General features: G+C 37.0%; 1 protein-coding gene across 3 annotated transcripts; it reads left to right on the forward strand.

Annotated features, from left to right (window-relative positions):
* The first annotated feature begins 246 nt into the window (after positions 1 to 246).
* Positions 247 to 19,340, forward strand: LOC109078267 (serum response factor-like). 3 transcript variants are annotated; one of them, XM_042712160.1, is made up of 8 exons: positions 248 to 1,260; positions 8,815 to 9,081; positions 14,260 to 14,506; positions 15,318 to 15,488; positions 16,330 to 16,431; positions 16,516 to 16,707; positions 16,891 to 16,967; positions 18,607 to 19,340. In XM_042712160.1, the coding sequence occupies exons 1-8, from the start codon at positions 811 to 813 to the stop codon at positions 18,694 to 18,696; spliced, it is 1,596 nt and encodes a 531-aa protein (XP_042568094.1). In that variant the 5' UTR covers positions 248 to 810; the 3' UTR covers positions 18,697 to 19,340. The 3 variants fall into 3 exon arrangements, with proteins under 3 accessions (XP_042568096.1, XP_042568094.1, XP_042568095.1); XM_042712161.1 differs by lacking the exon at positions 15,318 to 15,488 and having other exon boundaries at positions 250 to 1,260; XM_042712162.1 differs by lacking the exons at positions 15,318 to 15,488; positions 16,330 to 16,431 and having other exon boundaries at positions 247 to 1,260.
* Positions 19,341 to 21,555: the final 2,215 nt, after the last annotated feature.

Below are 21,555 nucleotides of genomic sequence, written 5' to 3' on the forward strand. Positions count from 1 at the left end.
GCTTAGTGCGTGTGGTTTACCTTTTCTCAGGTTTCTCGCACGAAACGGTGTATTTCTGTCGTTAATATTACCGTGAGGGTCCAGGTACGTTCGCTGTGTTTATGACGTAAGCCATTTCTGTCGGCCAAATTAGATTCGAGCCAATCACAGAGTCGGAGAGGTTTGCGTAACCAATCACAGCGCGGCGCTGTGACTCACCATACATGGACAGCCATCGCCATATAAGGAAACATCGGCTTGCTTTATTTGGAGGAAAGTAGATCTTTAGGCGAACGGCCTCGTGAGTTAAATTCCCCAAACAAGCGAGTTATCAGCAATTATATAGGTTTAAAAAACACTAAACGTTATATACGACGGAAACATCGCCGTTCACGTGTTTAAAGTGAATTGTTTTACGCTATATTGACGTTACTGCAGGTAACTAGTTCTGTTCGCGGAGGTACATTGCGCGGTCGCGATTCGTTGTTTCCAAATGTGGCAAGCGCGGCGTAAGTTCAGTTGAGGTTTGATTGATGGACTGTAGGCGGAAACTCTACGTTGTAAACTTTGTACGATGAAGGGCTAGTTTTGTTTTTGTATTTCACGAGCCGCTTAAATCGTGACTTTCACACGGGAATACACCCGTCCTTGATGTAGGGATCCCGCGCGTTTGGTCCGAGTTGTCTTGTTGAGTTGAGCTAATGTTTGTTAGCCTAGCATATGTGAGGTAACACAAGTTCGGTCTCAAGTGACGCGATCTGCTGGATCTGATCTGGGATCACGACACCTAACGTTACCACAGGCTGCAGCAGTGCTGGGAGCAGGTCCGCGATGTTAGGGGGAAACGGGACGGCCAGAGGGGCTGGGCGCTCCGGTAACGGCGCGGGATTGACCCCTCTACAGGTGGGCAGCACATCTGGGGCTCTGGGGGCGGTAAACTCTGCCATAAACCTGCCCGACGGAGGCAGATACGACGACAGGCCGTCGGTGGAGGCTGTGCTGAGCGGCTCCGACGGAGACTCGGACTCCGGGGACGATGAGGAGAGTCCCGCGGTGGACAGGAGAGGGGTAAAGCGGGAGAGGAGTGAGATGGAGGTCGGTGGATCCTCGGGAATCAACGCGGGACTGTCGGCGGGATACGGGGGAGCTACCTCCGGGGTGGCTGGGGCGAAACCCGGCAAGAAAACACGAGGACGGGTGAAAATTAAGATGGAGTTTATTGACAACAAGCTGAGGAGATACACGACCTTCAGCAAGAGGAAGACTGGCATTATGAAGAAGGTACGTTCAGCCAGCACGTGTGTGCGTGTGCCTCCTAACAGTACTGTTATACAAGCAGCATCCATCATTGTACAACTGCACTAATACTAGTACTAGTACTACACCAATACTTGTGCTGAACCACCATGCTAATACTAGCACTGCAACTACTACTACTGACGCAGGTGTTATACACTACTAGCAGTACTCTCCAGTACTGGCTCTAATACTGTAGAGATAATAGTATCACTACTCATCATATGATTCTAATACTGTAGTACTACTGTTGCTAGTATTACAGCAATAAACTCAAACAAGTATTAAACACTACCAGTTTCAATTGATTATACTGATTATAATAATATTGTGGAAATACTATTATTACTAGTTTTATACTGGTACCACTACTTTTGTATCAATTCTGATTCTAATACTTTAGAAATACTTTTTAACCATTATACTGATTCTAATACTGTGGAGATAATAGTATCACTAGATTTAAATCATAATGATCTAATACTGTAGTACTACTGTTGCTAGTATTACAGCAATAAACTCATACAAGTATTAACTAGTTTCAATTGATTATACTGTTTCTATATTGTGGAAATACTAGTATTACACGTTTTATACTGGTACCACTACTTTTGTATCAATTCTGATTCTAATACTTTAGAAATACTTTTTAACCATTATACTGATTCTAATACTGTGGAGATAATAGTATCACTAGATTTAAATCATAATGATCTAATACTGTAGTACTACTGTTGCTAGTATTAGAGCACTGCTATTGCTGTCAAGTTACTACTACTAGTGCTACAGCAAAATACTGATACACGTATTGTACACTACTAGTTTTATACTGATTCTAATATTGTGTAAATACTAATATTAACGTTAATTATTATACGTAGTTAACACTGGTACCACTAGTTTTGTATCTATTCTGAATCTAATGCTTTAGAAATACTAGTACCACTGGTTTTACACCATTATACTGATTCTGATACTGTAGTAATACTAGTACCACTAGTTTTATATTGCTATTGCTTCTAATGCTGTACATATATTAGTACCTCTAGTGTTATTATTGTACTGGTAGTATAATGATATTATTGTACCACTGCTCCTGTTAAACAATGCATACTAGTATTATAACCCCTAGTAGTGTTTTTTTATTTACAATTTATTGACTAGTAGCGCATCCGTTTGTAGTATGTACCACTATACTGATACTAGCATTAACATACCACTCACACTAGTTCTGTAGCAATTTTAGCCTTTTCAGCTTATTGAACCATACCATTATTAGTTCTATATCTGTTAAAGTCAATTTACTAATGGTAGTATTTTACCAATTCTAGTGCTGCTACACTAGTATTGTACTTTTACTAGCTCTTAATCAGTATACTAGCTCTGAATCAGTTTTACTGATTGGACTTTACCAGTTGTATTACCTTTATACTGATACTCATACTATACTAATACTAGGGTTTTTATGCCATTAATTGTACCATACCACTATAAGTACACTAGTACTGTACACATACTAAAACTTAAAACGGTTAGTTAACCCAAAAATTTAAATTCTGTCATTGCCTTCATGTCATTCTAAAACCTAAGACCTTCGTTCATCTTTGGAACACAAATTAAGATATTTTTGATGAAATCCAAGAGCTTTCTGACCCTGCATAGACAGCAAAGCAACTGAAAGGTTTTATGGGCCAAAGAGGTAGTAAGGACATCGTAAAAATAGTGCTTGTCACATCAGTGGTTCAACCGTAATGTTATGAAGCTACGAGAATACTTTTTGCGCGCAAAGAAAACAAAAAATAACTTTTTTCTTCTATTCTGGGTCAGTCTTCCCCGAGAGTACCATGACTAATTTACTGATAGTGCTGCACTAGTAGTATTACTGCTATACTGATACTCATACAATACCAATACAAGAGGTCGACCGATAGTGGATTTTGCCGATACTGATAGCTAGGTTGGACCACACTGGATTTACTGATAGTGCTGCACTGAACAAAAACTAAAATAGTGCTTCTTTAAAAAAAAAAAAAACAGTACTGAACCATACTAGTAGTAGTAATAGTAATAATAATAACAGTAAGTAAATGTTGAAATTACCACACTGTAACAAGGAACAATACTTACACAGCTTTCATTAATCTTAATGTTACAGATGGACTCTTATTTCAAAGTGTTACCATTTCATTTCAACAGTCATGCTTAAAGATGCACATCTTTAAATATATACACAAAGGCCATAACATTACAATTATACCAGCACAATGTATACTCTCACACTTTAACTGCTTCTATTCTTGAACACTTAATGATTATCTAATCAAAATAAAAGAGCAGCGATGAGTCTAGTATTTAAATATATATGCGATTCCGGCAAATACACGGGTAATGTGTCCCGGCATTTGTACCCGGGTCGCTAGATTTGCACTTTCACACTGCCAGTGATTACCCGGAATATGTGCGTGCGTTCACACACAACCGTAAAGTAAGGAACTAACTGATCTCTGCTTCATTACAGTTTGCACATATTTTTTCGTCGCGAACATTGATCTCCCTTCAAAACACCTGGTAAAACAGTCGCACGATAACGTGCATCATCACTACGACACAGCATTTGTTCTGGCTTTTGTTCACACATTGCTCGTTCCGGGACTGAACCCGGCAATGTTACTAGGTCCCCGACCCGGGTTCAATCCTGGAATCAATCCCGGGACGTGTTTGCTTTCACATAGAAGTCGACCCGGCAATGTTCCGGCAATTTGCCGGGTCCGACGTGCAGTGTGAAAGGGGCTTTGTAATGAAATTTTAAGGGAATTTGTGGGTTCCGATCGCGTTCAACTCGAGCAGTGGTTTAAAACGGTTTAGTTTATTTAATCACCAAATGGGCACAAGTTTACTTCAAGAATGGACAATGAGGCATAGATAAGTTTGAAGTTCAGTGTTTAAAAAACGGAGCAAATGGAAAGAGCGATCTATATAACAGCTCTATAAATGAAGCATACAGACTTTATTAGAGTCACAGAAAGACAAGTGTTTCGATGAAAATGCTCAATATACAATTCATTATGCACATTAACAACGATTCGGGGCGAATATAATGTAAGTTAATAGAAAACTATGTGAATGGGTCTCTGTGGCGCAGCAGGATTTTCTGTCAGCTGCATTTAAATCTGGGTCTGAAGTTTCTTGCTCTGTTCAGCGTGCAGCGTCACGTGTCTAAACAAATAGCACGTGCTGTCAGTGATTTCAACCACTAGAGGCCGCTCTCGCACTGTATAATGAAAACAGACCCTTCTCAGCCGCTCCAACAATGGACGCAACCCGGAAAACTATCGGCATGGATTTTTGCCGATAAACGATTGTTCCAGCAATCAACTATCGGTGCCGATTAATCAGCAAAACCGATACATTAGTCGACCTCTAACCAATACTAATAACATTATAACCCGGCAAGTGCACTTATGGTGCTTTTCCACTGCATGGTACAGCTTTGCTCGGCTCTGTTTGCATTTCCACTGCTGTTTAAGGCCGAGACACACCAAGCCGTTGGCCAACGTCGGGCTGACAGCGAGCAGTTTAGTAACTAAAATTAATTGCATTTGCACCTTTCGTTCAGAAATTTTCAGTTTGCTCATAAGTTACACTTTTTGTGCCATTTATTCTGCTTTAAAGTTTTTTGGAAATAAAAATGAATACAGTAACAATTGTCATTTTAATTTGCTCAAAATAAATGTAGCACCAGAAAGGAAGCATGTTTGAAAATCAAATCTTTTGCTTGTATTGCATAACATGCATGGGTCAGTTTGGTATATTCCTGGAACAGTTTATAGGGACCACCAAGATTCATCTGCAGTTATTACCTCCCGTGGTTGCAGATGGGAATATGTAACTTTGTGATGTTGTCATGACAATAGTTGAGCAGTTCCTGTAAGAATATTTACACCAATAACCTAGTCATTTACAGAAAGCATGAGTCATACATGAACTGCATGTTTTTGCTTAGATTTTGACGGAAGACTACTCATGCTGTTGTTTTTTTATATATAAATAAAAGAAAAAATGGACTAAACTAAATGTGGGTGTAAAAAAATATGTGGAGAATTATAAGAAAAAATCCAACGTTTAATGCAGGCATGTTAGGTCTTAAAGATAGTACAAAACAAACCTTTTATTAAAATGCACAATACACAGTCTTGCAGACTAGGGTGAAGTCAGAATGTAGACATCTGTCCCAGATCGATGTATTTTAGAAAACTTTAAATGGCAAACTACAGTTGGGTGCCGCGAATAGACTTGAGTGTGCATATGGTCATAATTTATGAATCATAACCCGCCAAATGGGCTAGTGAATTGATGTGCGTTATTCACCTTACTTCACTGGAGCTATAATAATCTGTAAAACCGACTCCAAAAAAGTTGGGACACTGAACAAATTGTGAGTAAAAAAGGAATGGAATAATTTACAAATCTCATAAACTTATATTTTATTCAAAATAGAACATAGATAACATATCAAATGTTGAAAGTGAGACATTTTGAAATGTCATGCCAAATATTGGCTCATTTTGGATTTCATGAGAGCTACACATTCCCAAAAAGTTGGGACGGGTAGCAATAAGAGTTCGGAAAAGTTAAATGTACATATAAGGAACAGCTGGAGGACCCATTTGCAACTTATTAGGTCACTTGGCAACATGATTGGGTATAAAAAGAGCCTCTCAGAGTGGCAGTGTCTCTCAGAAGTTAAGATGGGCAGAGGATCACCAATTCTTCCAATGCTGCGGCGAAAAATAGTGGAACAATATCAGAAAGGAGTTTCTCAGAGAAAAATTGCAAAGAGTTTGAAGTTATCATCATCTACAGTGCATAATATCATCCAAAGATTCAGAGAATCTGGTAACAATCTCTGTGCGTAAGGGTCAAGGCCGGAAAACCATACTGGATACCCGTGATCTTCGGGCCCTTAGACGGCACTGCATCACATACAGGAATAATACTGTAATGGAAATCACAACATGGGTTCAGGAATACTTCCAGAAAACATTGTGGGGGAACACAATCCACCGTGCCATTCGTCGTTGCCGGCTAAAACTCTATAGGTCAAAAAAAGAAGCCATATCTAAACATGATCCAGAAGCGGAGGTGTTTTCTCTGGGCCAAGGCTCATTTAAAATGGACTGTGGCAAAGTGGAAAACTGTTCTGTGGTCAGACGAATCAAAATTTTGAAGTTCTTTTTGGAAAACTGGGACGCCATGTCATCCGGACTAAAGAGGAAAAGGACAACCCAAGTTGTTATCAGCGCTCAGTTCAGAAGCCTGCATCTCTGATGGTATGGGGTTGCATGAGTGCGTGTGGCATGGGCAGCTTACACATCTGGAAAGTCACCATCAATGCTGAAAGGTATATCCAAGTTCTAGACCAACATATGCTCCCATCCAGATGTTGTCTCTTTCAGGGAAGACATTGCATTTTCCAACATGACAATGCCAGACCACATACTGCATCAATTTCAACATCATGGCTGCGTAGAAGAAGGATCCGGGTACTGAAATGGCCAGCCTGCAGTCCAGATCTTTCACCCATAGAAAAACATTTGGAGCATCATAAAGAGGAAGATGCGACAAAGAAGACCTAAGACAGTTGAGAAACTAGAAGCCTGTATTAGACAAGAATGGGACAACATTCCTATTCCTAAACTTGAGCAACTTGTCTCCTCAGTCCCCAGTTTATAAAAAGACTGTTATAAAAGGGGATGCCACACAGTGGTAAACATGGCCTTGTCCCAACTTTTTTGAGATGTGTTGATGCCATGAAATTTAAAATCAACTTTATTTTTCCCTTAAAATGATACATTTTCTCAGTTTAAACCTTTGATATGTCATCTATGTTGTATTCTGAATAAAATATTGAAATTTGAAACTTCCACATCATTGCATTCCATTTTTATTCACAATTTGTACAGTGTCCCAACTTTTTTGGAATCGGGTTTGTATAATCTCTGAAAATATTGGCCTGATGCTTTACTATTGGGGGCTCTGGCAGCTTGCTATACCATTGGCTAATCAAATCTACAACGGGCCTAGCTAACATTTACGTATTTAGATGGGGGAGCATGAGAGGAGATATTAATTAAGTGGACTTGTCACAGAGTTTAAGATGTTAAGTTAGTTATCTTACCCAGTACACGACCTGTTGCTGGCCATGATACAACCTCGCTGGCTCTTCTGTCAGACCGCGGCGCCAGTGGCGGGGATTCCAGGTAAACATAGTGGGCGTGGTCAACCTGTGACTTCAATCGAGAATAACCAACAGAAAAAGACCTTTCATCCTGTTGGTAGAGACTGCCCACTGAGATACAGCTTAACTCGCAAGCAAAACCTTTCAACTCACAAAAAGTTTTAGACCCGCAAAAAAGAGAGCCTCATTTGTGGTTTTGAAATGAAAAGTGTTTGAAGTGCACAAAAAAAAAATACAGATTTTTCAAAAATGTATATGCACTGCAAATAATTTTATCAATTTCTTTATTTTTGAGCCTTAAGAAGAGTTTTTTTGCAATCTTTTTTTTAATTAAAAAATAATATTTTGCTCTCAAACACAAAATGTTTGATTGAATAATAAAGACACAAAAGTAATTCCACATGTTTTGAAACTCTCTTTTTCCACTAAAACTTTGATGCACATCGTCTCAGTTTAATACGTGACCATAGCAAATGATACGATCGCAAAACAATCAGGAAAAAAGGCATTACATGCAATTTTTTTGCATGTGGCGACCTCAGCAAAAACTTGACTCGCAATTTAATATTTTTGGTCACAAATGCAACCATTTTAGTCACAGTTTCAACACACACACACACTCACTGACTACACTAACCAGAAACATCCCGCCTCTCAAGAGCTCATTTCACCTCAATCAGAACCACATCTTCATTCGTTATGAGCAGTTGAGGTCTAACACTTCTGTCAGGGTTTCAGTTTAAGGGAGTTTCCACATCTGTTCTGACTCATTTGTCATTGCTCGCTCAATTGTCATTCATTCCTGTCTCAGCAGAAATAGCCCTGATGCCCGATCAGGTTACTGCATCCCTAGACATTGTTAACACATTTGCATATCTCGAGAACAGGCCTAGTTGCAGAAGTCGGGCTCGGAGGGTGTAATGACAACCTTCAGTAGGCCACAGCTGACCTTCAGGAACATGTGACAGACTTCTATGGTATCTGTGGCTAAGTAGTTGCAGTTAGTTGTTATCTCTTTTGCTTGATCTCCTGTCATCCTCTTTTAATTTATTTTGTCATCCTCTTTTAACCTCATTACCATTTGAGGAGTAAACATCAAGCCATGTGGTTTTCAACTGCACAACATTTGTGACAATACCCAGAAGTTTGCCATTGTTGTCCACTCAATCAGTGTTGAGGTTCCTAAAAACAATTTTGCCATCACTTATCAATCAGTGTCCACTGGTCAAGGAAACATCACTCTAATAGAGAGAGGGTCTTATCGTTATTTAGCTTTCTTCTATTCCTCTCAACATTTCCAGGCTTATGAACTATCCACCTTAACGGGGACGCAAGTTTTGCTCCTGGTTGCCAGCGAGACGGGCCACGTCTACACGTTTGCCACACGGAAACTTCAGCCCATGATCACCAGTGAAACGGGTAAAGCCCTGATCCAGACCTGCCTGAATTCCCCTGATTCTCCACCGCGTACGGACCCTTCAACAGACCAGCGGATGAGTGCCACCGGATTCGAGGAGACGGACCTCACCTACCAGGTCTCAGAGGCTGATGGTCTCACAGAGCCAAAGGTAAATACTTTCTGATACATATTTTCAGTCAACTAGTCGATGACTAGATGGTCATAAGTTAGCTCTGTATAATCCTGCAAGTTTAGGCAAGCTAGTAAAGTAAATAAAGACCATTTTGATTTCATGCAGACTGTAAGGGTATGTAGGGGGGGATGTAGGATGGTTACTGCATGATGATTGAAATCGTGCAAATGGCCTAAAGCTATTATCTAATAAACTGCGAAAAGAAACATTATGGACGGAATGGTCTTGAGAGCGCTGCTCAAGCTCGCGGCGCCATCTGCAGGACAGTTCAAAGCGTTCAAATAATTCAAAGCACCAAACGCGAGCAGAATCTGCGCTGATATGTGTTACTCGATCCGGTGACTTTTTATGAATGGCGGTGATAATTTGAGATTGGTAGTACTGTCATAAAATTCACAACGGTTATGCTGTAATTATATAAAAGGCTGTAGCGTGTCTGCTGTTACAGTAACGTTACTGTTTTTAGTTGTGATTCACTGTTCCTGCTGCCCTTGGTTTGAGCCGCTTTAATTTACATTTGGGAACACAACATTCGTCATTAGAAACGTTTATAAATCTCTTGTTGTTTACAAATAAGTTTCAGTGTCACATAATCCTTCAGAAATCATTCTAATATGCTGATTTTCTGCTCAAGAAACATTTCTCATTATTATCAATGTTAGAAACCATTTTGCTCAAAATATTTTTGTGGAAACAATGATACCACTCAAACATTTGTAAAAGATCTTAAAAAGAGAGAGAAATTAATAATTTTATTCATCATGCATGAAAGTGACAAAAAGTGAGTGAAGATGTTTAAAATGATTTCTATTTGATAAATGCATTAACGAATTTAATTAATATATTTGATTAATGCAAAAAAAATGCTGTTCATTAAACTTTATATTTATCAAAAAAAATCCTGAAAAATAAAGTGCATCATTATTTCCACACAAAATATGAAGCAGCAAAATTGTTTTCAACATTGATGATAATCAGAAATGTTTCTTGAGAGTGATGATTTCTAAAAGATCATGTAACACTGAAAACTGGAGTAATGATGAAGGAAATTCTCCTTTGCATCACAGGAATAACATTACATTTTATAATGTATTAAAATTTAAACCTTTTTTTGTATTTGTAATATTTCACAATATTTCTTTTTTTTTTTTTTTTTGTAGCTTTATTTTGATCAAATAAATTCAGCCTTAATGAGCAGAAGATAGTCATTTCAAAATCATTAATAATTGTAATGTTTCCAAACTTTTGGCAGGTACTTTAATAATAATAATAATAATAATAATAATAATTCTATATACTTTACTATAATATATTATAGTACTTTATTATAATATATAATATTCTTGTCATGATTATAAAGTGCTGCTTTTTAATTTTTACAGGACAGTATGTATTTTACAATATAAGATATATCTTTTAATGTGTTAAAATATATATTTTTAATAGTGAGTGTTGGAGGGCGTGGCTTGTGGGCGTGGTAAGATTTTCCTTTTTTGTCTCAAGCTGATCACATGCCTGTATTTGATAAGTAATTGAAAACTTTCAGGTTGTGTGGAGTAAGACATTGCATGGACCAGACACTTTTATTTAGAGGTGTTCATTTAGGATGCATTCTTTTTTTCACAATAGTTGGATGGCACGCAACAGGTTTCAAGTTCTTTTTTGAAAAGTTTGACTAACTTGGAAGAAAAAAAATTAAACTTTATACATAATTTTAAATAACTTTCTGGATGTATGGTGCAACAAATTATGTGGATCAGAAGCTCTTCTTTAGAGGCGTTCACTTAGGATTGTTGTGTTCACGATTGCTGGATAAGGCTCAACAGATCTCCAGACGTGTTTTTAAAGTGTAAGTTGGTAGAAAAGTTGAAACTTGTTCATTTGATACATCATCCTAAATGATGTTCAGGACACGCAGCACAACAAATAGTGCTAATCAAATGCTTTTCATTAGTGCTGCTCACTTAGGACACTTTCTTCTTGTGTTCACAATAGCTGGCTGGAGCACAACTGGTTTTGAAAGTGGTTAGAAAATTTGGTAGATAAAGTTAAAACCTGTTGGATACATGGATAAAATTATAGATGCATCATTAAAAAAAAAAAAAAAAAAAAAAGTAAATCTAGATAACCTCGCTACCTGACGTCATTAATGTTGTTGGTTTGACTGGATTAGTCTCATTAGGCAATTTTTTGAATTAGTAAAGTGTGCCAGATATGTTTCACGTCTAAGTACGAATCATTCTTTATAGCTCTATAGTCCATCATTTGAGTGGAAACTTACTCCCATTCCTGAGTTTCTTGACCTTTGCAGGTCTTGGTTTTCCAGACAACACGATGCGTGTTTTAACGTGGAAAGAAATCATACACAGCTTTCACACATTACCCCTTTTCGACTATCTGCATACATCCTGCAAATACCAGTTTTGTCCACATTTAAGAACGTTTGCGTCACCCCGATCATGTCTTGCATGGCAGCATGCATTATTCACAGTGTCCAGCTCTCATTGATAAGGATTAGATGCTGTCTGCATGTCCTTATATGGTCTGGTTTTCCCAGTACACTTTCTTGGCCCACGGCTGATCACATTCCGTATAAGCTGCAGCTGTTTTCAAATTTGGATGACATATCCCCCCCTTTTCCCTACTGATTTAGGGCAAGTAGTGAGTGAGCATGCAAAGATTAGAAACCCGAACCTCTGTTTAAGGGATTGCTTTAAAAAAGCAGATCCTTATCTTGTTGAGCTGAAGACAAGCTCATCATATAGTCCATGTTTTGAAAAGTCATCATGAGAATGGGATACCTCCCTCCAAGTTTGATGGCTCACAAATGCTCCAGGGCTTTATGACACAGATTGGTTTTCGGTTACAGATGCTAAATATGCCAAAAGTCTTTTTCAGTTGTACCAAGTACAAACTCAGTTCGGTTCCTGCACACTGTGACGGGCGACCTCTTTTAATTAATGCAGACATTCTGTGAGAAGCACTTCCATCAACTGAAACAATCAAATATACTCCAGATATGATCGTAGTGTTCATGCAAGGAAAATGTAATTTTATATATTCACTGTTAAAGGGACAGTTCACCCAAAAATAAAAGTTCTGCCATCATTTTTTCATAATCATGTTTTGCAAAACCTGTAAGAGTTTCTTTCTTCCGTGGAACGTAAAAAAAGATATTTTGAAGAATGTTGGAAACCAAACAGTTGATGGTAGCCATCGACTTCCATCGTATGGACCAGAAATACTATTGAAGTCAATGGCTACCATCAACTGTTTGGTTACCAACATTCTTCAAAATATCTTCTTCTTTTCCTCCATTGACGAAACAAACTCATACAGGTTTTGGAACAACTTGAGGGTGAGTAAAGTAAAACAGAAATGTAATCTTTGGGTGAACTGTCCCTTTAAGTGTACTGGACCTTTGGACTCAAATGAAATGGAATATTCTGACATATATTTATTAAGTGTTTTAATAACATTTGACAGTTTCTGCCACAGCGCCGTGGTTATAGTGAGCGTTACTGCTTCTGGTTTTCTGTTTATAACGGAGAATTCTGCACTGAATTTGAAAGCTTCTCACTAGATCTCACAGCGCTGTGCTGTAACAGTGTTGCGGGATCAACATTAGTTCCCGAGTAAAGCCTGTTCTGAGCTGGGACCAGTTGGTTTGCGGCTCAAACGAGTAGCATGGTTTCGTTTGCCATTTAATGTTTCTCATATGCAGCGCTTATCTTACAGATTCTAAACTTGACCGTTAGTGTAATTAATAGTGCAGTGTTTAATTCCCGATCAGATTCGCTCTGATCTCTCAACCCTCCGCTCAGTTCTGCTAAACAGTGAGCAGTTCTGAGTGTAGTTGCAGTCTTTGTCGTATTTCTTCTTCTGAAGGAGAACAGAAATCCCTGGGTGTTGCTCAGCACTCAGGCCGTCAGATCTCTGTGTTGTAGGTTTCGTCGAGAGCTGCCTGAAATAGCGGCGCTCTCTCGCTGTGTGGACACCTGTCTTCCTGTGAAGGCAGCTGCCGTTCTTGGGACGGTCATGACACAATTGTCTTCATCACACGCAGTTGTTGCCACGGGCTCTGCTGCAATCAATCAGGCTGCTCCGCCACAGGAAAACTCTGTGGAACAAATGTTATGATAAATGTTTTTTTTTTGTCTTGAATGTTCCTGTGAAAACGTCATCTTAAAGGGACGGTTGATCCAAAAATAAAATCTGACATTTACACGTACCAAACACGTATGGATTTCTCTCTTCTGTGGACACCAAATAAGATATTTCGAAGAAAGTTTCAGCAGTTTTGGTTCATATTATGAAAGTGATCTTCATTTGTTATTGATAATCTTTCGGTTTGTGTCCATCAGGTTTAAAAAAAATTAAATCTTCCAAATAATACAATTAGATGAAGTACCTTTCATTAGTGAAGTATTTAATTGACTGGATTATCAAATAGGCATAATTACGTAATATAATATATAAATAGAGATCTACAGTGAGTCAGAAAATAAACTCTCATTAAGACAATATTTTGAATATTTTATTTAGGCCTATTTGTTAAGCTTTAGATATGATTTTTAATATATATATTTTATAATAATATTTATTTGTTATTTATTGTGTTTATTAATAATAAATTAAAAATAATACAAAAATAATAAGTAAATAAACAAATAATAAACAAATAATTAAAATGATAAATAAACAAATAATAATATATTTATGTATATTTAATAATATAACAAATGGCAGTTTCATATCTGTACTGCGTTGTGACAAAAAAAGATGATTTATTGTTCCCCTAAATTTGTGCTCCTAAAAATCTTTATGAAACAGTTAACAGTATGGTCCCATTAGTTACTGTAAGTAAATGCACTAATTAATATTAACTAACAATTCTAATGAATAAAAAATAATTGTCATTAATTATTAAAAGTTAATAAAAATACAGCTGTTCGTTGTTAATTCATGCTAGCTTAGGTTCATACAGATACAACTTTTGATTTTAATTATGTGTTAGTAAATCTTGAAGTTAATACATTTTTAGAAGTATTTTCTGTTGTTAATTAATGTTAACTAATAAATGAACTAATGTTAACACATGAAACTCATTGTAAAGAGTCACTAATCGTTTTATTTCTGTCTGTGTTGTTGCAGGAAATGATCAAGCCGACGTTCACCAGCACCAACAGCACAACCACACAGTCGTCGGCCTCTTCCTCTCCCTCCTCCTCCTCTGTCTCCATGCACACTCAGAGCGGCACCCTGTCGCTCTCCAGCTCCACCTGCTGGCCGGTGGCTGCAGGGATGAACGCTCAGAGCGTCTCTAGTGCAAACGGCACGGTGCTCAAAAGCTCTCCCGCCGGCGTCATGCAGCTGCCCAGCGGATTCACGCTCATGCCAGGTGGGGCTTCTGGTCATTTATTCATTCGTTTGTTGCATGTTGTTTTTCTCACTTTCACAGATTGAGACTTATTTGACTTTCCAGAGGGGTTTTTGCATGATGCAGTGCATCAGCTTGCATGACATCTTTGTGTTTTAATACACATGAACTTTTTGCTTGCTTGCACGTCTGCACACTTTGTATTCTGCTTCTAACTGATTCGTCTGTGTAAGGGCCTAATAAACAATACAAATAATAATAATAATAAATACAAAATAATATATAAACATTTTTATTACTTATTTTTTTATGGCATTTATTTTTTTTATTTATTTTTTTTTAGTATATTTTTAGAAATAAGTTTCTTAAAATATCAGATATTGACCTTTTTATGACAAAGCAAGGTTAGTTTAGATTGTAAAATGTCATGCGGTGCAACTCCCCAAAATCTTATAATATTCAAGAATTAGTATCTCATGGCATTTAAAAAAAATTAAAGTTGAAAATTACATTTTGAAAAAGAAAATTTAAAAAGTTAAAAAAAAAAATAAGTAATCTGTGTACACTCACATGTGTTATTTACTTTTGATTGATGGTTACACCACTTGACATTTTCTACATATTTATTTAAAACAGTATATAAGTGTTTCAAAAAACACTAAACAAACATGAATACAACTATTACAATTCTAATAATTTGGCATTTGTTTTAATTGTTTAAAGTCTCGTGAAAAAGCCACGCTTGCAGTGAGTAGGCCTTGAACAGGCGAGTGTGTTTGGTGCGCATGCTGCTCTGCTTGGCTTGCTGAGGGTGTCGCTGTGTGTCCCGCAGGCGCTACTCTTCCTCCTGGCACACACACTATTCCTCTCAGTCAGCTGCAGACACACTCTCTGGCCATACAGTGTCCACAGACGCAAAACAGCAGCACGGCTGTCCCCGCACACACACAAGCCGCCACTCAGGCCACGCTCTTCCGCCTGCCGGCCGCGGTCTCGCTCACAGGTCAGTGCGCTTCAGACTCGGTGTGTTTAGCCGTCATGAGGGAGACTCAGCTGATGGTGGAGGCTGGAAACATGTGTTTGAGGATCTGCATGCTGCTGCTGTCTTAAATGTGTTTCTCACACATTTCAACTCATTTTGTTATTCTAACACAAACAAAAGCGATTATTTGAAACTAATATTATTATTTGAAAATTGAAAGCTCAGCGTAACAAGTATTTTAACTTTGTGAATTTTACTCTAACATTACATCACCAATAATGGTTCATATATTATAGAATTTGTCAAATGAGCAGTATTTGTTACTAAAATTAATAAACAAAACAATCAAAAAACATTTGCACACAGCTGTAGTAGCTTGGTAGTGCCCAAGTCTGTCTGTATAGATTTTTTTTTATAAGTTTTTTTTTTTATTATTATTATTTGATTTTTTTTTAATTTTTTTTTCTGTTTTTATTAGTTAGGGCAACATTTCTAATTTTGTTTGTTTGTAAGTTTATGGTTTTTATCTAATATTTTAATTATTTATTAATATTTTAATTAGTTTTATTTTTAAATGTTGTTTGTTTTTTGCTTGACATTTAAAAAAAAATAGTTCTATTTGGCTTTAATTTTGTTTTATTTCAGATTTGATAATTTAAGTACTTCAACTTTTTCGTATTTATTTTAGTTAGTTATTTATTTTAGTTTTTTGATTTTTGTTTGTTTTTTAAGTTCAAGGCAACATTTATTTCAGATTTATTTCAGCTAAGGAAAAGGATTTTTAATACGTTTATTTGATTCATGCATGTGAATATGGCCAGTAGAATATGCAGTGAGGATGTGTCTGTGGTTTGTGTGTCAGGTGGTACGATGCCTCAACAGTTACAGGCCATCCAGGTTCACCCCAGTCCTCAGAGCAGTGACAGCAGTCCCGAGATCAGCCAGACCTCCACCAGCTCCACTGGTACTCACAGCATCACCCTTGTGACGCACAGATACTGCTCTGATCAGTGACGTCAGTAAAACATCTCCTCTGTCTCTCCCACAGCAAGCCACACCGCTACGATAGTCACTTCCTCAGTGCCTTCTTCAGTGGCAGGTCACATGATGTACCCTGGAGCGCACGTCATGTACGCTACATCCTCTTCTTCCCTTGCCGACGGGGGTCTGACTGTGTTCAATACCTTCCCACAAGCCCCCACCGCGATGCACATGTCCCACACACAAGCCCAAGACTCAGGTCAGTCAGACAGTCACAGCTGTGCAGGCATATCGCTATGTTAATGTCTCGCTTGAATTGGCTTAATAAGAAGCACGGATGCTCTTTAAATATTGAAAACTCAGAAACTTGTAATTATGCTCATTCTGAACGCACCGTAATTTCATTGTTACGAGGCTCTTGTTTTGTTTTGGTGGTGTTTAGGTGCAGTTCCTCAGATGTTTCTCACAGGACCTCCTGGAACTGTACAGATCCCAGTTTCAGCCGTTCCACTTCATTCGGTAAAGCTCTCTGTGAACTTTCACTCACACAGTTTCCACTGTTAATGTATTGCATTTGTGTATCTGAAAGTTTAATGGGTTTTGTGTGTGAAAGTAGCTTCTGAAACAGGCCTATTCATGTCCTAGTTAATAGAAAAAAGATTTCTTCTTGAATCACATCTTGTAATTGTAATTTCTTTTGCAATATTTATGCTTCTAAATATTAAGCCTATTCTTAAAACTAAGTACCTTTATTATTCTTAAAACATTTATTTTATTCTCATATTGTTACGACTTTATTCTCGTTAAACAATCCCTTTATTCTCATAACATTCTGCCTTTATCCTCGTAATGGTTTGTTTTTATTCTCGTACCGTTATGCCTTTGTTCTTGTGTTGTTACGTCTTTATTCATGTAACAAGGTCTTTATTGTCGTAACATTAGGCTTTTACTTTCGTAATGTTATGATGTTATTCTTATAACATTATACCTTTGTTCTTGTAATGTTGCAAGATTGTTCTCAAAAGATTATTCTTGTAACACTGCCGTTATTACGGCTGTATTTTCAAATCATTTTAACTTTTATTCTTGCAGTAATTCAACATTAATTTTGTAACATTATGACAATATTTTTAAACCAATTTTGTTCTCATAACATCAGTTTTATTGTCAAACAGTACGACTTTATTCTTCAAACATTGTGACTCGTAATGTTACATCTATTCTCATAACTTTTCGCCTTTGTTCTCGTAACTGCTATTATTTTTAAAACATTGCAGCTTTATTCTCAAAGCATTTTATTTTTTAAATAATTATTTTTTTGATATTCTTTGAACATTAACACAATAATATATATAAAAACTATTTTGTTCTCATAACATTTAATTCTCAGTGTGTATGACTGTTGTTCTTATGTATTTTTTTTCATAATGTGAAAGTTCTTGTAATGTTACAAGATTCTCAAAACGTGCGCTTTTATGCCAGTAACAACTTTATTCTTGTAATGTTTTGACATTATTCTTGTAACATTACGTTGATATTTTCAAATCATTTTTGTTTTCATAATATTACAACTTTATTCTTTAAACATGGGGACTTTATTCTTGTAATGTTACATCTTTATTTTAATGTTATGCTTTTCTTGTAACAGTGCCTTTAATCTTGTAACATTAGGCTTTTACTTTCGTACAAGATGTTAATCTTGTAACATTACAAGAACAAATGCGTAATGTTATGATAAAGTCATAACATCATGCCTTTGTTCTTGAAATGTTACAAGAGTCTTCTCAAAACATTGCATCTATATTCTAGTAACGCTACGCCATTATTTTCAAAATAACTTTGCACCTCTTGTTCTCGAAACCTTGTGCTTTGATTGTAGTAGCACTGCTCGTTTTCAAAACATTTCAGCTTTATTCTTGTAATGTTTTCACATTAGTCTCGGAACATATCATTTGTATTTATATTCAAAACCATTTTGTTCTCATAACAAACCGATTTTCTCAATGTTCTTACAATGCTGTTTTTATTTTTATCGTGGCACTGGAATACCGTTGTAGATAATTGAATGACTGACAGTTAGGACAGTGCCGTTTATTCACTTTCAGCTTTGCTTGTATGTTCATGAAGACGGACAACTGATTTATTTCTGTCCTTTCAGATGTTAATAAACCAGCAGCCCACCGGCGGCAGCAGCAGCACCCTCACGGAGCTGCGCGTGGTGAATCTGGACAATCCCAAAGGAGACTGACCCGTGTGACCGCTCACTCACGCTGATTTTACAGGGATCACTCATGCCATGCAATCAGACTGCCATTGTATTTATTACTGCCTTCTCGCTGTGTGGGGCTCAGAAAGGAGGTGTATTGGGACAACTGAAGGATGATGGCGTCTCCTCATGGACTCGTTTTGATGGGTAGTGTGATAACAGATGATTTTTGTTGACGCATCTATACTTGAGGATTTCATAGAGACGTCTGCACTATCACTGCTTGGTCTTCGCCTGTTTTTGCAGAGGGATGTACAATTATGTTCGCTTTTTGAACACATTGGCTGTACAACAGTTGAAGTATCTTCAGTTCAATCTTTCGTTCTTTTGGGAATGCCTCTCGATCTGATTTGTAATTCACCTCCATATAGTTTAAGATCTGTGAATCTTTCAAGGTCAAAAATTTATTCTTTCGATCATATATGTTGTGAAATTAGCTTAGTTTTGGTATAGTTTTAATGGCGGGTCATGTTTTATTTCTCATTTTAAGGAATGTTTCACCCAGAAAGGACAATTCTGTTATCTTTTTCCATCTCTCACGTAATTTCAGACGCAAAAAAAGTAGTTATTTTGCAGTGTGTGCAAACTTCTCTCCATTTAAATAAATGGTGACTGATGCAGACGAGCTCCAAGTCCCACCCTTTTTTTTTTTTTTTTTTTTGTCATTTTTAGAGCTTAACAGCATCCGTTCCTGTTTACAAGCATTGTCAGATTTGGAAAGACATAAGAGTAAAAAAATTATGAGCAAACTTGCCCTTAAAGTAATGCTGGATAGTCTTGCACTGCCATCAGCACTCACTAGGAGATCATCTACAGTTTGAATCCGTCAGTTAATAAACATCATGTCAGAAAATACCATTTTTAATCCTCATCACGTTCTCTATGGCCTTTGTTACTCACTTAGAAGTTATAGGATACCCTAAAACGATCCACTTACATGATTTGGATTTAAACATGATCAGTACCAAAAAAATGTCAGAAAAAGGTTGCATGTGATTTTATGTTGTAATGCTGTGCCAAACTATACTGTACGCATCGATAGCTGGACAGAAGTCGACTTTTCTGCTTCAAGGCTTCACATGCTTTGACTTTTTACGATGCTGTAAGAGGAGAACACTGACTTGCATTTGCACTGCATGACAACGTACCCGAAAACGGCGGTGTTGCGCGATCACAAGTGAATAAATGACACGGATTGTGTTCTTACGGCTCATTTAGTTTACCGAAATAATAAAATACGTGATGGATCTGCTACTAGGTACTAGAATGGCAAGTTTTGTTCAAAACAACTGTTGTTTTCACTGAAATCGCTTAAATTAAATCAAATGTAGTGAAAGTGTTTATACGCGCACCCATATATCAATATTGTAAATGTTTTTTTTTTTTTTGGTTGTTTTTTTCTGTCACTGTACCCTTAATTATGTGTTTATTTTTCAAATATTTCATTTGGATTTCTCGCAACATCCAAAGGGCTGTAAATCTCGACTTGTGTGTGTGTGTATATATAGGATTCATTTGGTTTTTCTCCACAGATTTCACTCATTCAGACTGCAAGCTTGGACCATAAAGCCTTTTTCTCGTACTGTTAAACGGATTTAAATGGACCACGGAAATACCGAGAGTTTCAGGAATGTCGTTTTCTCTTTGTTTCGTGGATTTTCAGTTTGTGGAACCGAGCACATGTCGACCTGTTTGACCAGCGCAAACCGGATAGCGAATGAAAAAACATTGTGGGATTTATGAAGCGGCCAGAACAAAAGTATTTGACTCTTTTATTCAGTATTAATGCGTTTTATGTCCAGGGGAAGACTTTCTTGAGTTGTTTATTATGTTCTTGGGTGAATTTCATGAATGCTTTCAAGAACTTGTCCAGGTCATATTTCACTCCCAACCAAAAGAAAACATTTATTTTGCAGAAAATATTAAAGGAATAGTTAACCAAAAACTGAAAATTAGCTGAAAATGTATTCATCCTCAGGCCATCCAAGATTAGGATGAGTTTGTTTCTTCATCAGATTTGGAGAAATGTAGCATTGCATCAGTGTCTCACCAATGGATGCTCTGCAGTGAATGGGTGCCGTCAGAATGAGAGTCAAAACAGCTGATAAAAACATCACAATAACCCACAGCACTCCAGTCCATCAGTTAATGACTTGTGAAGAGAAAAGATGAATGTTTGTAAGAAACAAATCCATTATTAAGGTGTTTTAAACCATTGCTTACAGCTAAAATACGAGTTTGGACTCTCATTCTGACGGCACCCATTCACTGCAGAGCATCCATTGGTGAGCAAGTGATGCAATGCTACATTTCTCCAAATCTGATTTTTTTGGGTGAACTATTCCTTAAACAATTTTTTTTGCCTTGTGACATTTTCCTGACTATTAACTAAATTTTTGCTGTTTTGATGTATAAAACATAATAAATCAAAAGGTAGTAAATTGTGTTTAGATATTGTGTTAGTATTTGTTAAATAGCTTTTAATTTATGAAAATTGTTTTACTGTATTACAGTAATAATAATCACCTTTTGAGAATATTTATTTTCGGGAAAACACTTGTCATAAATATTTTCACACTGCAAAAAATGTTAATGGTTTTGCTTTATGTGAAGTATTATCATCACTATTATTATTATAATTTTTTTTTTTTTTTTTTGTCGAGTGAAATATGACCTGTGTGTTTGACTGTCTTTATATCAGCTGTTATTATACATGCAATTGTGTAAACACTAGATGAAAGTGTTGAATGTACCATACTGTATATGGCCCTTATTGTACATCTGATTTCTGACTGCAAGTAGCTCAAATGGCTGCGTTTGAAATTAAAATATTTCTGCACC

Source organism: Cyprinus carpio, chromosome A22 (assembly GCF_018340385.1).
Source record: "Cyprinus carpio isolate SPL01 chromosome A22, ASM1834038v1, whole genome shotgun sequence".
NCBI classification, from domain to species: domain Eukaryota; kingdom Metazoa; phylum Chordata; class Actinopteri; order Cypriniformes; family Cyprinidae; genus Cyprinus; species Cyprinus carpio.